The sequence below is a fragment of the Paramormyrops kingsleyae genome, chromosome 1 (genome assembly GCF_048594095.1).
Source record: "Paramormyrops kingsleyae isolate MSU_618 chromosome 1, PKINGS_0.4, whole genome shotgun sequence".
Taxonomy (NCBI): Eukaryota; Metazoa; Chordata; class Actinopteri; order Osteoglossiformes; family Mormyridae; genus Paramormyrops; species Paramormyrops kingsleyae.
The window spans coordinates 25,010,634-25,023,418 of record NC_132797.1 but is presented as its reverse complement, the minus strand read 5'-3'; the positions used below and the strand labels follow the sequence as shown (position 1 = coordinate 25,023,418).

General features: G+C 46.0%; 1 protein-coding gene across 2 annotated transcripts in view; it reads right to left on the bottom strand.

The window, feature by feature from the left end:
- Window positions 1-12,785, bottom strand: part of map3k22 (mitogen-activated protein kinase kinase kinase 22) — a 46,953-nt gene that overhangs the window by 4,643 nt on the left and 29,525 nt on the right. For both annotated transcript variants that reach the window (XM_023800261.2, XM_023800262.2), the window contains 11 exons: window positions 10,788-10,887; window positions 10,499-10,615; window positions 9,630-9,747; window positions 8,669-8,802; window positions 7,099-7,163; window positions 5,985-6,046; window positions 4,156-4,227; window positions 3,530-3,655; window positions 3,065-3,213; window positions 2,392-2,523; window positions 828-957 (listed from right to left, as the gene is read on the bottom strand). In XM_023800261.2, the coding sequence (XP_023656029.1) occupies window positions 828-957; window positions 2,392-2,523; window positions 3,065-3,213; window positions 3,530-3,655; window positions 4,156-4,227; window positions 5,985-6,046; window positions 7,099-7,163; window positions 8,669-8,802; window positions 9,630-9,747; window positions 10,499-10,615; window positions 10,788-10,887 (1,205 nt within the window). The remainder of the gene's footprint in view (window positions 1-827; window positions 958-2,391; window positions 2,524-3,064; window positions 3,214-3,529; window positions 3,656-4,155; window positions 4,228-5,984; window positions 6,047-7,098; window positions 7,164-8,668; window positions 8,803-9,629; window positions 9,748-10,498; window positions 10,616-10,787; window positions 10,888-12,785) is intronic.

The following is a 12,785-nucleotide window of genomic DNA, read 5'->3' as shown; positions in this document are numbered from 1 at the left end:
AGAGCAATCGCTTATGCCAGGGAGCACAAACAGACCCAGTTATGGACAGGACACCCATGAAGGCCTGCTGTCTCCACCTCAGTGTCCGCAGAGCAGTGCGTTCGGTCAGCTGACTCGTCACATACGTTTTGCAATGTAGGTAAAGCGCATCAAACAACTTTAAAACTAAATAAATAAGTTCAGGAGCGTCACTAGAGATTTATGGAAATGGGGGCTAAGCCTTTACTGGGGGGGGTCTGACTTTAATTAAAATGAATGAGAACATGCTACTTAAACTAACTAGTGTACATTCATTCAATTCACCCCTGAATGAATTGAAGTATTTACACGCACACAAATAATACAATACATTAAAAAAAATGTAATAAAATATGCTATTAAAAATTGGCTCCTTTTTAGTGATATTGTCTTCTGTGCAATTCGATGCACTCATATGGCACACAGATTGCTTAATGTGAAAGAAAAAGGTTGTTTCCAGGCCTTTAATTTAGCAGACATGAGCTGGTGCATCAGAAGCAGACCTGTGTTAAGACAGCACAGAGCTGTGTAATGCTCAGAACGCGTAAAAACATGTACCCGCCATCTGATCTCAATGACAGTGACATCAGCAATGACAGTGACATCAGCAATGACAGGGCCACAGCAGTCATGGAAAAAGTTCCACCTTTTTGAAAACAATCAGAGAAGAATCAGGTCTAACTTGTATTCGAATGAGCTTTGTTGGTTCCCGAAAAGCAGCGAGCAACTCATCCGTGCTCTTCGAGGAACCTGAGCTCTGGCTTGAGGAAGACGGGCGCGGTGGGATTGGCAGGGGGCAGGCACGTTACCTTTGATGTCCCGGTGTACGATCATGTTGCTATGGAGATAGTACACCCCCTGCAGGATCTGCTTGGTGTATTTGCGAGTCAGTTTTTCTGGCAAGGCCCCGTACGCTTTCAGCTGGTCCTTTATGGAGCTCTGAGGGAGGAGGAAGAGGACCAGGGGTGTGAGAAAGAGTATTCTGCCACAACATGCATAAAAAATGAATAAATAAATATAAGGATCTGCTTCCACACAGAGTTCCTACTGCTATTTCTTCCTGTCCGGTTCATGCAGAGCAGGAGTCCATGTGTGGTGTACTGACCATCAGTCCATGCCGTTTACCACCAGAACACCGTATTTCCTGCCACTTCCTGTTTTAGCCTCATGGCCCAATGCCAAAATCGGTAAACTGATCTGTTTCTGACATCCTTTTATTGAAATCCAAGCTCTTTTGTTTTCCCTTTATTTGCAACCCCCCCCCCCCCCCCCCCTTCCCCGGCTGGGGATTATTATCAGCACATCTCAACACACATGGGCCCCCTGTGAGACCTTTGGTCAACGGAGAGAAAAGTGACGAGGTCCAGCCCCCCCCCCCGGTTTGCCAGCAGCTTTCCCTGGAACACAAACATCCCTCCTTTCGCAAATTATGCCTCAAAACCCTTAGTGGCTTCTCAACACAACATCTTAAATTTTAGTATTATTGTGTTTTTTTTTTTTTTTAATCTCGCACCCTGACGTAAGCTTCTGCTAGCCCAGAATGTCACTGTGGAGAGTAGAAATCGAAAATAAACGAGCTCGTAAAAGCGTGTAAACTACCCTCTGAGGATAACTGCCGCTCACGATTGGCACGGCCCGCCGGCTTGTTAAATCCCAGGGTGTCTGGCTTTTGAGTGCAGACGCTGGATGCCTGGAGTAGGATGCAACTGCCGTCCATAGCTCAGGATCCACCCTCCTCAGCTTAGATTTCACTCTCCTCAGCTCAGACTTTGCCCTCATTGACTCAGACCCTGCCCTACTCAGCTCAGTCTCTGCCCTACTCAGCTCAGACTTTGCCCTCATTGACCCAGACCCTGCCCTACTCAGCTCAGTCTCTGCCCTCCTCAGCTCAGTCTCTGCCCTCCTCAGCTCAGTCTCCGCCCTCCTCAGCTCAGTCTCCGCCCTACTCAGCTCAGTCTCTGCCCTCCTCAGCTCAGTCTCTGCCCTCCTCAGCTCAGTCTCCGCCCTCCTCAGCTCAGTCTCCGCCCTCCTCAGCTCAGACTTTGCCCTCATTGACCCAGACCCCGGCCTCCTCAGCTCAGTCTCTGCCTTACTCAGCTCAGTCTCTGCCCTACTCAGCTCAGTCTCTGCCCTCCTAAGCTCAGACTTTGCCCTCATTGACTCAGACCCCGCCCTACTCAGCTCAGTCTCTGCCCTCCTCAGCTCAGTCTCTGCCCTCCTCAGCTCAGTCTCTGCCCTCCTCAGCTCAGACTTTGCCCTCATTGACCCAGACCCTGCCCTACTCAGCTCAGTCTCCGCCTTCATTGGCTCAGACTCCACCCTCCAAACATCTCTGCATCCCCCCAAACAGACTCCACCCACTACCACACCTACCCCAGCCATGTACTCCACGAAGATGGAGATCTTGCGCTTATCGGGGTCCCTCAGGCAGCCGTAGTACTGCACAATGCGCTCATGCCTCAGATTCTTCAGCAGCTGGATCTCACACTCCAAGGCATTTACCTCCTGCATGGGGCAGATAGGGTGAAACACCTGAGCCTCAGTCCCATTTAGCCACCATACCCTCTACAGGCAGCTGTTAGAATTACATTTTCTTCACCAGCACTAATATCAAGTGTATTGGGTGACTTCCAGTATTTAGCCTAGCGAACTCCCAGTATATTTTCTGATTACTCATCGTGATCATTAAAGAATCAAACAACACTGTTAAAAGGTACACAGTACGAAGTCCACCACAGTGGTTGTTTTTTTTTTCCTGGAATCAGCAGTATAACTAAAAAATCTGTGCCCTTAGACAAAATGCCAGCTTAGACCTCCGCCCTGCCCTGCCTCCCTACCACACATAAATTTACATATTCCATGCCCAAACTGTGCCCCTGCATGGAATTACTGCTTTTGTGTGGGTGTTTTCCCAAAATTTATCACAAAACAACCACAGACATGACTATAATCAGGAGTCATACATTAGGTGCTAATGAGCATCACGTCACACCATGACTTAGGAGGGCGTTCCCACAGGAGAAACTCCACACTGCTCTCAGCTCACCTTGCTTGTCTCCTGGCACTCGGGGTCGAAGGGCACCTGCTTGACGGCCAGTTCGCGACCCGTGTCGGCGTCGTAGCACAAGTAGACCTCTCCAAATCCTCCCCGGCCCAGCAACTTCCCCAACCTCCAGTTTGCTGGAGCACGAGGAGCTACAATGAAAATAAAAACTGCTCAGCCCTCCTGCCCACCCACCTGAGACGCAGAATCATAGAGTTATCGCTGTCGGGGAGGTTTCTGGATAAAGGGTTTTACTGGAAGATCATTCAAGCATAAACACAGGTTCTAAAAAAAATCAAGTAAATGTAAAAAAAGACAATAAATTAAAAAATAAGTACATTCACGCCATAATCAATCCTCCACTTCAATTAATGTAATAAATCAGTGAATGTTAAATAATTAAAATCCATCATAGGGTGTGTAAAGGCAACAGTCATTGCTGATGTCACTGCTGTTGAACTCTCTCACATTTGAGCCGCGAGCTGTCATCTGGAGTCCGGACTGCCGTGCAGCGGTCTGCGTACGCCAGGGTGGGGGGAATCGGCTGGAACAGGCTCTCCTGAGGCATGAAGCTACGAGGGAAGGTCCGGCGACCTGCAGGCATCCCCCCCCCCCCCCACCACCACCATGCAGACACACGCATACCCCCAATCGGTAAACACACAAGAAAGCAGGAAGGCGTATCCATAAACAAAGAGAGCAAGAAGACACACAGAGTGGACACACAGAGACGATCGCAGACAGACAGACACACACACACACAAACAGAGAGATTAAAACTGCTGTTAGCTCTGATTCCCAGCCAAGGATGAAGCCCACTAGGATATCGTGCTTTCCACTACATGCGCCTCACTTCCTGTCAGACAGGAAGCCATTCCAAGGGCTTTTGTATAAGTTGTGTGAGAGAGACCAGGGTCATTGTGATCCCAGATTAGGTTTCAGTAACTGCCACTGAAAACCAGCCTCATCTGCCCCCCAGGTTTGACCCCTCGACACCCCACCCCAATCAGTTTCAGCAGCCTTCCTTGCCCCCTGAAAATGAACACACCCCTGACTGACACTGTGGAATCCAAACCATAGGCAGGGCTGCTTACCGTCGTTGTAGTCCTTGCTGCGCCGGGACAGGTGAAACTGCCGGGGGAAGGTGCCGCCCTTCCCATGCCGACCTGCAGGGGGAGCCATACAGGCCTCAGCATCAAAAGGACCACCATCACAGAGAGGCCTGCAGAAGCTTTACCCGTTTCTTGCACGGCCCAGAGTGAACAATTTTAGTAATTACCACAGAGAGGGCCCCTCGACCAGCCACGAATGATAAAGTCACAACCTGCTATATTTTCACTGATTTCCAATAGCCAGTGAACTGAAGCAATTATGCAATTTTGCATGTGACCCAATGTACATAATGTAATGTTCTGGGCATAATCTATATAAGTTTATATACAGTACCAGTCAAAAGTTTGGACACACATATCCACTGAAAGGTTCATTTATACTTCTCTATATATAGATATGAAAACTAGAAATGAACACATAAGGAATTATATACTGGCCAAAAAAAATATTAAACTGCTCTGTGGGTTCGGACTCAGAAGATTGACAGTTCAAATCCCATGGTCGGCAGAATGATCCCACTATTGGGCCCTTGAACAAGCCCTTTGACCCTAATTTTTCCAGGGACTGGCTGACCCTATGTTCTCCTCTATGACAGCTTCTTGAGGTGGCCTCCTGGGATGCTTTTCCAGCTGTCCTGAAAGAGGTCTCACATATATACTGAGCATTCATTGGCTGATTTTCCTTCAGTCTCTGGTCAAACTTCTACAGAACCATTTCTCAGGTGGCCTGCGACACTATCACTCTCCTTTGTAGGTGGCTTGCCATGTCCAAACTTTTGACTGGCACTGAATATATACACACACACAAATGCAGACTTGTCCTATTCAGGGTGGAAGGGATCTGGAGCCTGATAACTCCTCAGCATTTTTATGAACTGTGGGGGGAAACTGTAGTACCTGGAGGAAACCACACAACGACATGGGGAGAACATGCACGTAGAGCCGTGGTGGAGACTCGAACCTTGGTTCCAGAGATGTGAGACAGCAATGCTAACCATGGTCAAAACTATTATTTATTGGTAGTTAGAACTCTTTATATGTAGGAGCGACCATATTATTAGGAATGTTTATGACAAAAACGATGTATTCCCTGGTGGCCATGGCTGTTCTCAGCCTCGTGCTGAAGTTAGTGCTGTCCTCTGGTCCGACATTGAACCAGAGTCCACCAGAGGCATAGGAAATGGGGAGCAGATGTGTGTGCTAACGACCTGCCTTCTCTCCACTGTTTACATTACTGGCACCAAAGGGGACACCATTTGCTTAATGTCAGTGTTTTGCGTACCAGAGGACTAAGAGAGGAAAACAGGCAAACTGTGATGGAGAGATAGAAAGAACGAATAACAACTGTTTAGCAGAACAATGACAGGGTTGTGGGTGAAGATTTAGAGTAGAGTGTTTGAGAACACTCACAAGAGCGTAAACCCCGATTTCTGCATTATCGGTGTAGTGGAAAAGATCCATTCCCCGAGGCCAACATTTGAGTGGATAAACTCCTTAACGGGCCTCATGGGGATGCAGAAAAGTTATCTGCTCAGCTTTCGAAACTGAAACACCTTCGGGCAGCAAGCTAGAAGCAGGTGTGAGGCAGCGGTGGCTGCCTTCCTCTGATTGGCTCAGTCTGAGAATTCTGGGAAATCTGGAGCCGCAGCGCATCACTACCATAATGCCAACGTTGCTAGGAACCGGCGCACTTTCACAGCGTATCTGTGGTATTACCTGAGATATTGCGACGGCTGGGCCTTAAAAATGTACAGTACATAGGATACAATAGGGGCTGGAACTAGAAGCAGATCACCACAAGATTCTCTTACCTTTGTAATCATAGTTGAAGTTCAGGTAGTTATTGTCCCTGTTTAGCTGGGAGAATGGAGGGCTAAAATACAAAAAAAAAACAATCATAATAAATAGATAAGCAAATTAATAAATAAGCAAAATGTCCAATTTGTTATTCTATTGCTTCTAGGCAATTGTGTTGTGTTATTCCCTAAATGCACTGGGCCTTGTTGGCATGTGAAGACTTCAACACTGCAGGTTATTGTGATCTGAGGTTTTAATTGACTGTTAGTGAATACAGCGTGAATACACCGAGGAATTCTCCCTGCAGACCGGAAACTTCCCAGAGCACTCAAATTCCACTCTTCTAGCAAAGGTTTTTGTTGTTCGCTCTCCTCAAACCTGTATGTGCGACATCGCTTTTTCAGAACAGGAATGGCACGTGGTCACACATCCCCAGGACGCATGGTGTTCCGTGCCAGGGGCAAGAATTTCCATGCAGTCATTTCCTACAATTGTTTGCAGGACCCAGATAAGGGTCTCGGTCAGCTAGCAGGACTCTTGGCCGCCTCCAGGGGGCGCTGAGAGTAGCAGAATCTGGGATGCAGATAATGCGGCTCTGGTGCTTAGCAACAAAGGCTCTGAAGCATGTTGCTCCTGTGCTGTTCCTCTATATTCAGGGACACTGGCCTTGTCAAGATGGTAATGTTTACATCTGTCCTTAAAGGGGTGGACGAGCATGGCTTGCAATAGCTTCTCTATTTTTGCAGCCTCCCAGAAAAAAAAATAATTCTAAAACCCTTATTTTTGTATACATTTCATACCCCCTGAGCTAAGGGGGCGGGTATGGCATCCCGTATTTTTTTCAGGGGGCTGAGCCCCCCTGAGGGTGAAATCCTTGAATCGCTCCTAGGGCAATTCACTACTAACAACAACAACAACAACAACAATAATAATAATAATAATAATAATAATAATATATTGTCATTCTGCAATGGGCATCCCAACCAAAGATGTTCTGTCTCAATCCCAATGCACCACGTGGGCTTTAGACTCACCTACATAAGCTGAATAAGAGGTTGTGGGAATTATAGTAATAATAATTGAATAAATATGGCACATGGGTCAGCTCCCCAAACCCAAATGTCTCACCTGTCCAGTGAGTGGTCCAGGGACTGACAGCTCCCGGACAGGGAGTCCTCAGCGCTGCCAAAGGGCTGGAAGCAGAACGGGGGGGTTTGGTCACATCCATGTTGACCCGAAACCACCAACGGGCCAACAGCAGTGACATGGCAATCTCAGCAATAAAGGAGCGGTCAAACTAGCTTGAAAAAATATTTGCGTCTCATTCACTTCCACTATAGCTATGCGATGCGAGAATCAGATTCTTCACTTCTGGTAGCAGAGTGATTTCACACCATCTTACTTGAACTTTGACCTGTAAATTCGCCAAGCCAGGCGTGGTGTGCATGGGGATGGCCTTTCTGCTTCACAGACCGTGGGCTGTGGAACAACCAATTCTTTTTAATTGCTGACTGCCAGAATATAAATTAGTAAACAGGCGAAAAGCTGCATGACCGGCAGTGAGCATTCAAACGTCTCTCAAAGGTATAAACCATATTACAGTCGCTAGTTAGTATGCTTCACACTAAGCTAGAAGGCTAATATTACAATATGCATTTATTACACTGTGAGCTACTAATTTAACCAATACTGGCTGGCGAGGTATGAGAAAAAAAATTGATAAGTAGTTTTCAAATATACATTTTAAAGGCAATGTATGTGACTTATTCCTGATTAACATTACTCCTTATTAACGCTACTCCTTATTAATATTACTCCTCATTAACATTATCCCTTATTAATTTAACATTACTCCTTATTAACGTTACTCCTTATTAATATTACTCCTTATTAACATTATCCCTTATTAACATTACTCCTGATTAACATTACTCCATATTATCATTATTCCTGATTAACATTACTCCATATTAACATTACTCCTTACTGACATTTCACCATATTAACATTACTCCTTAACAATACTCCAGATTAACATCACTGCACCAACACTAACTGAAATGAAACATCCTTTACGACGCACACTTTCACTCGGAGCCGTAAAGAAAATGAGAATTTTTTCGCTCTATTGTTGACCACACCTTTAGAAGTGCTCACGGGAGAGCAGCAAGCAAGAGGGCCAAGGCTTCGTTAATGGAAAGTCTCCATGCCGAGGACACAGCCTGCTTGAGGTTTATACTTATTGGGGGGTGGAACAAACCCAGGGAAAGAAATCGTTACTCTTTTATATAGTCTATTTATCTAGCTGATGCTTTTTTGCAAACCATCCTTGTGGCTAGATTTCTTGCAGAAATGTCTTAACTGAATAAGTATGTCAAGTGTGACTCAGGGGTACAACGGTAGTATCTTGCTGGGAAAAGGACCTGCAACCCACTCGATCACAACTCCATCCAGTGGCAGTGTGTACCACCACTCAAACCCTGCATTAGCAGTAGGCCCCCTGTTGGTCACAAACAGTTACTGCACTAAATACCAAATAAAAGCTGAAGCAGCATGTTCTTCTATCCAGCCAGCTAGGTATGATCCTCTGGCTAACTGTTTAGTTTTTGGGGGGTAGGGCGACTGTTTGATGTTGCCCCATAACCCGCCTCTAAGCTCCATCTCCCACTAGGTTTCCTGGACAGACGGGGGAACCTACATTCTGGTCCAGGGCCTCGGGAATGAACTCTCCTTCGCTGTTGATGCTGGTGTAGGAGCCTTGGCGTGCGATCTGCTGCTGCTCCTCAGGAACACTGCCCGGGGGGGGGGAGGTGCGCCCAGGGTGCAGGGAGCCTGGGTGACCGGAGGCAAGCAAAAGGCAGGTGAAATGGCGCAACGGGACGAGGGCTCCATGTCTACTCAAAGGAACATTTCATCACATCTTTACACCAGACTCGCACTGTCAGTCATATGGCATTCAGAAAGGTGACCTTTGGGGGGGGAGGCAATGTCACAGTAACCGCCATCATTTATATTAAACACAAGGGAGGGGGGAAGCCTGTAAGGCTACCTGGCCACCTAGGCTCATTAAATGTAATATAGGAGAACTTGAGACTGGCAGAACTGTGTGTGAATTTGGAGCTACTGTGTGTGAATCTCCTTGTTGAGACAGGCTGTGAATGATCTGTATGATCCCCCCCAGCTGGAGTTCATTACCTTATTACTACTGTGCAACAGCGTGAAATTTTATGAGCTTTAATTAAGAGTCACTTAGTAGTCGTGTAAGAAACCAGAAATTAGCCATGAGAAAAAACACTGTGGTCTTCAGGATCCTATGGACCCCTCCGCAGTGGAAAATCTAGGATTTTTGTAAGGTGCTATAACATCCTAATTAGCCAATGATATGTTCTGAATCGGTGAGTGACAGGGGAGGCCAATCAGCTTCTATCCTGGGCCAGTGTCTGTCTGGCTCCGCCCCTGCTCCTCTGCCTTAAAGAGAGAATCTCACACCCTGATTCTCTTCATCAAGAGACAAGACGATGGTTTATATTTACATTACAATACTCAGAAATAGAAGAAATGATAGTGGATGAATTTAGACTGAAGAGAGCGAGAGAGCTAGCAGCTTTGGATCAAACTGAAGTTGCACATTGCACATGGTGCAGTTCACCCAGACTCACCCGCCGAGTGTTTGCGGACTCTCTCCGGACCCTTGAATAAGGACCCCTTCAAGTCTCCCAGGGACTTAGACGGCTTCATCTCACTCTGTTTATCTGCTCTGCTGTTGACCTCCAAGAACTGTGTCACGCAGAAATGAGAGAACAGCCATTGTATAAACAGTTCAATAAATAAAGATACAAGTCAATCTGGAATGGTCACCGTTCTCCTTATTTGTCGAATAACGCTCTCAGTCAGAGAGGAATCTCACTGCTTAACCAAAGGCTCTTGGTTTTATGGCAGAATAATACCACTTGTCCACAAGAACTCTGTAAAACTGGTTTGCCAAGGCTTTTGGGTCTAATCCACTTTAGAAAAAGGCTCTTAGCATGTTCATAAGCTAAGTCCAGCCATTTTCAATAACTGTTTGTACAGTCAGGTTTGTCATGACCCGGAGTTTGCTGTTGTTGAATAAGTTTTTAGCTTACTGGCTGGAAAACAACACTCAAACAACAATAGGCTTGTTTTCAAAGATCCAGAATAACTCCATTTATATATTAGTTTCCCGGACGAACATGGCACACTTCGGAAACGTGACTTGTTATGTTCTCGAGGAGGAAGGCGTTAAGAGAAACACTGAGCCAAACTCAGCGTTTGCCGAACAATGGGACTGACTGCGGTACCACGAGGCAGACCCAAACAATCATCATGCCTCGGCGATCCGTCAGAAGGTAAATAAACAGAGCACATGTGGTGGATGGCTTCCTGTTTTGGAAGAACGTTCTTCACCCTTGTACTAGACCTAAGTTTAGGACAGTGCTGAATTCCTTCCTTACGGAGGTGATGCTGAGGACTGTTTGAGGCAAGAGATGACCAGATGTGGGACACTCACATGGTTGTTCTTTGGGGTCTTCAGCAGCACCCTGAGCAGACTACTTATGCCATTGCTGCGGTCCAGGCTCAACACGGCCTTATCCACATCATCCTGGCACTTCAGCGAATACAGCAGCTGGAGAAACACGACAGCTGCTAAGATACCAAGCCAACCTCCTTAATGGTCTTCCCTCCATAGGGTGCAGAAGGTTTACAGGCATGAAGGAAACCATGCTGATCAATGGGGCCTAGCTAGCAGGTATAGAGTCCTCAGTAGGGGTCTCTCCTCTCATTTTGCCCAGTCTTACCTCTTTTTCCGCGTAGAAGAGGTCCATCTGCTGTCCAAAGGCGTCAGTAGCTTTCTGGAGAAGCTCTTTGTATTTTAAGGGCCTCTGGAAGAGAATGATCCTGCAGGCAGAACCAAAGCGTTCAGGTCAGTATGTCAGCAAGCAGCAACATTTAAGGTCAGGCTGCTATAAATGGACTCGTATGTAGACCATTGATGAATATTCTCTTGACCACTGCAGCTTCAGCCATGCAGCAAAAGCCTGAGAAATAAGAATGGTATTAATAACTAATTACAGTATGTTAAACTTCAGTTCTGTTGAGAGCCATCAGGCATCTGGCAATGTGAGACATAATTCTGCCTTTTTTAACCTCAGTGGATGGAGTTCCCAGAAGAGCCAACATCACGCTCTAGCATCTTTAATAATATTATTAATACTACTGTTCTTTTTATTTTTATGAATACCCTCACAATATACAGTATTGGTGTTCATGGTCAGGACCTGCTGCTTCTGTTGTCAATGTGGCAACAGGATTAACAGGACTAACAAAACACAGATCAGCTGGGGCGACGGGGGGAGGGATAAAGGTCAACTGCAACCAATAAAAATAAAAAGTTTGACCCAGGGAGCAATTCTATTGGTCCTCAGCACCACTCTGGGGTTGAAATGAACTGTCTAGCCATGCCAAGAGCAACAGGGCCTGCTTCAAGGCCGGACCAATGGCAATGAGGCCAATTTCCCTGGGAGGAAAGTGAAAGAACCGGAAAGCAAACGAGGAAACAGGACACTGCTCTCCAGCAACACTTGGCTTCACTCAAACTGAAAAAAAGAACCCAGCTGAAGAATCGGGTCTCATTCAGCTGGAAACCCATGGCTCTAATAGTAGCAGTGGTGGCCTAATGGTTAGTGATGTGCCCCTCCAATAGAAAGAGTGCTGGTTTGAATCCCTGATCAGTAAAGTATTGCTGAAGTGCCTTGAGTTTGCTGCCCCTTGCTATGTTACTTGGGTTAAATGCAGATTACACATTTAGTTGTTGTGTACTTTTTTTTGCATTTACCATATATCCACTAAATAATACTTCGCACTCAATATGATTTTATTAATTTTGATAGTGTCAACGTTTGCGCTGCAGAATACTGGATAATTTTATTGGATGCATGCTTTAGCTGTCATTTTCATAGCCTTGAGGTGCTTCACTGACCCAAAGGCACAAGGTCTGGTGCTCAGACAGGACACCCCCCCCCCCCCCAGTCTCCATGGTCAACCGGGGGCACGGCGTCAGAGGAGCACCAGGAGAAGGAGGAGATAAGAGATGCCTTTCCTTCCTCCACATGGCCGAACTGCAGATAACCAGCCTGTTTATGGTCTTTTCCCCGATGGACGTGACGGCAGCACAACCTCCCTCATGCTCATATTTTTTCCACGGAGACAGTCACTGTAAAATGCCGACTGTTCTCAGTCAATCACTTCTTTGATTTGAGGTGTCTAGTAATATTATAATTGTTTTCCAATGTGCACTTGCAGCCAAACTGCAGCCTGATGACACTCTGGGATTTCCCAAAGGTTTTGGTACTTGGATCATGGTCCCATGCGTTTTAACAAGCCTCGGGATCAGAGCTTGAAATCTCAGCCTTAGGTTTTCACCCAAAAATGTTTTGTCTCTGTGGTCATGAAGTGCAGGTGTGAAGTGAACTGCTAGGACAGGATCATATCAGGCTTCTAGAAGCAGGACTGAGGTGCTCACAGACACACACCCATAAATTGAGAAATGAGTGAAACAAAAAATTGTGCTGTGGTCTTTAATTTTTTCTGCAGCTGTGTTAGTAAAACTGCATTCTTCTGCTGAAGATTTAACATTTCCATTACTTTGCATTAATTTTAAATTGTGTTCTAGGTTTGGAATTTTAAGTAACGTTAGTTAGAATTAAAGATTATAATAGCACAGTGATTTACTACTGTGATTCGCCTGAATGGGACTATGTGTTCGGTTATAGAAAATTACTCAACACCCTTCCAAC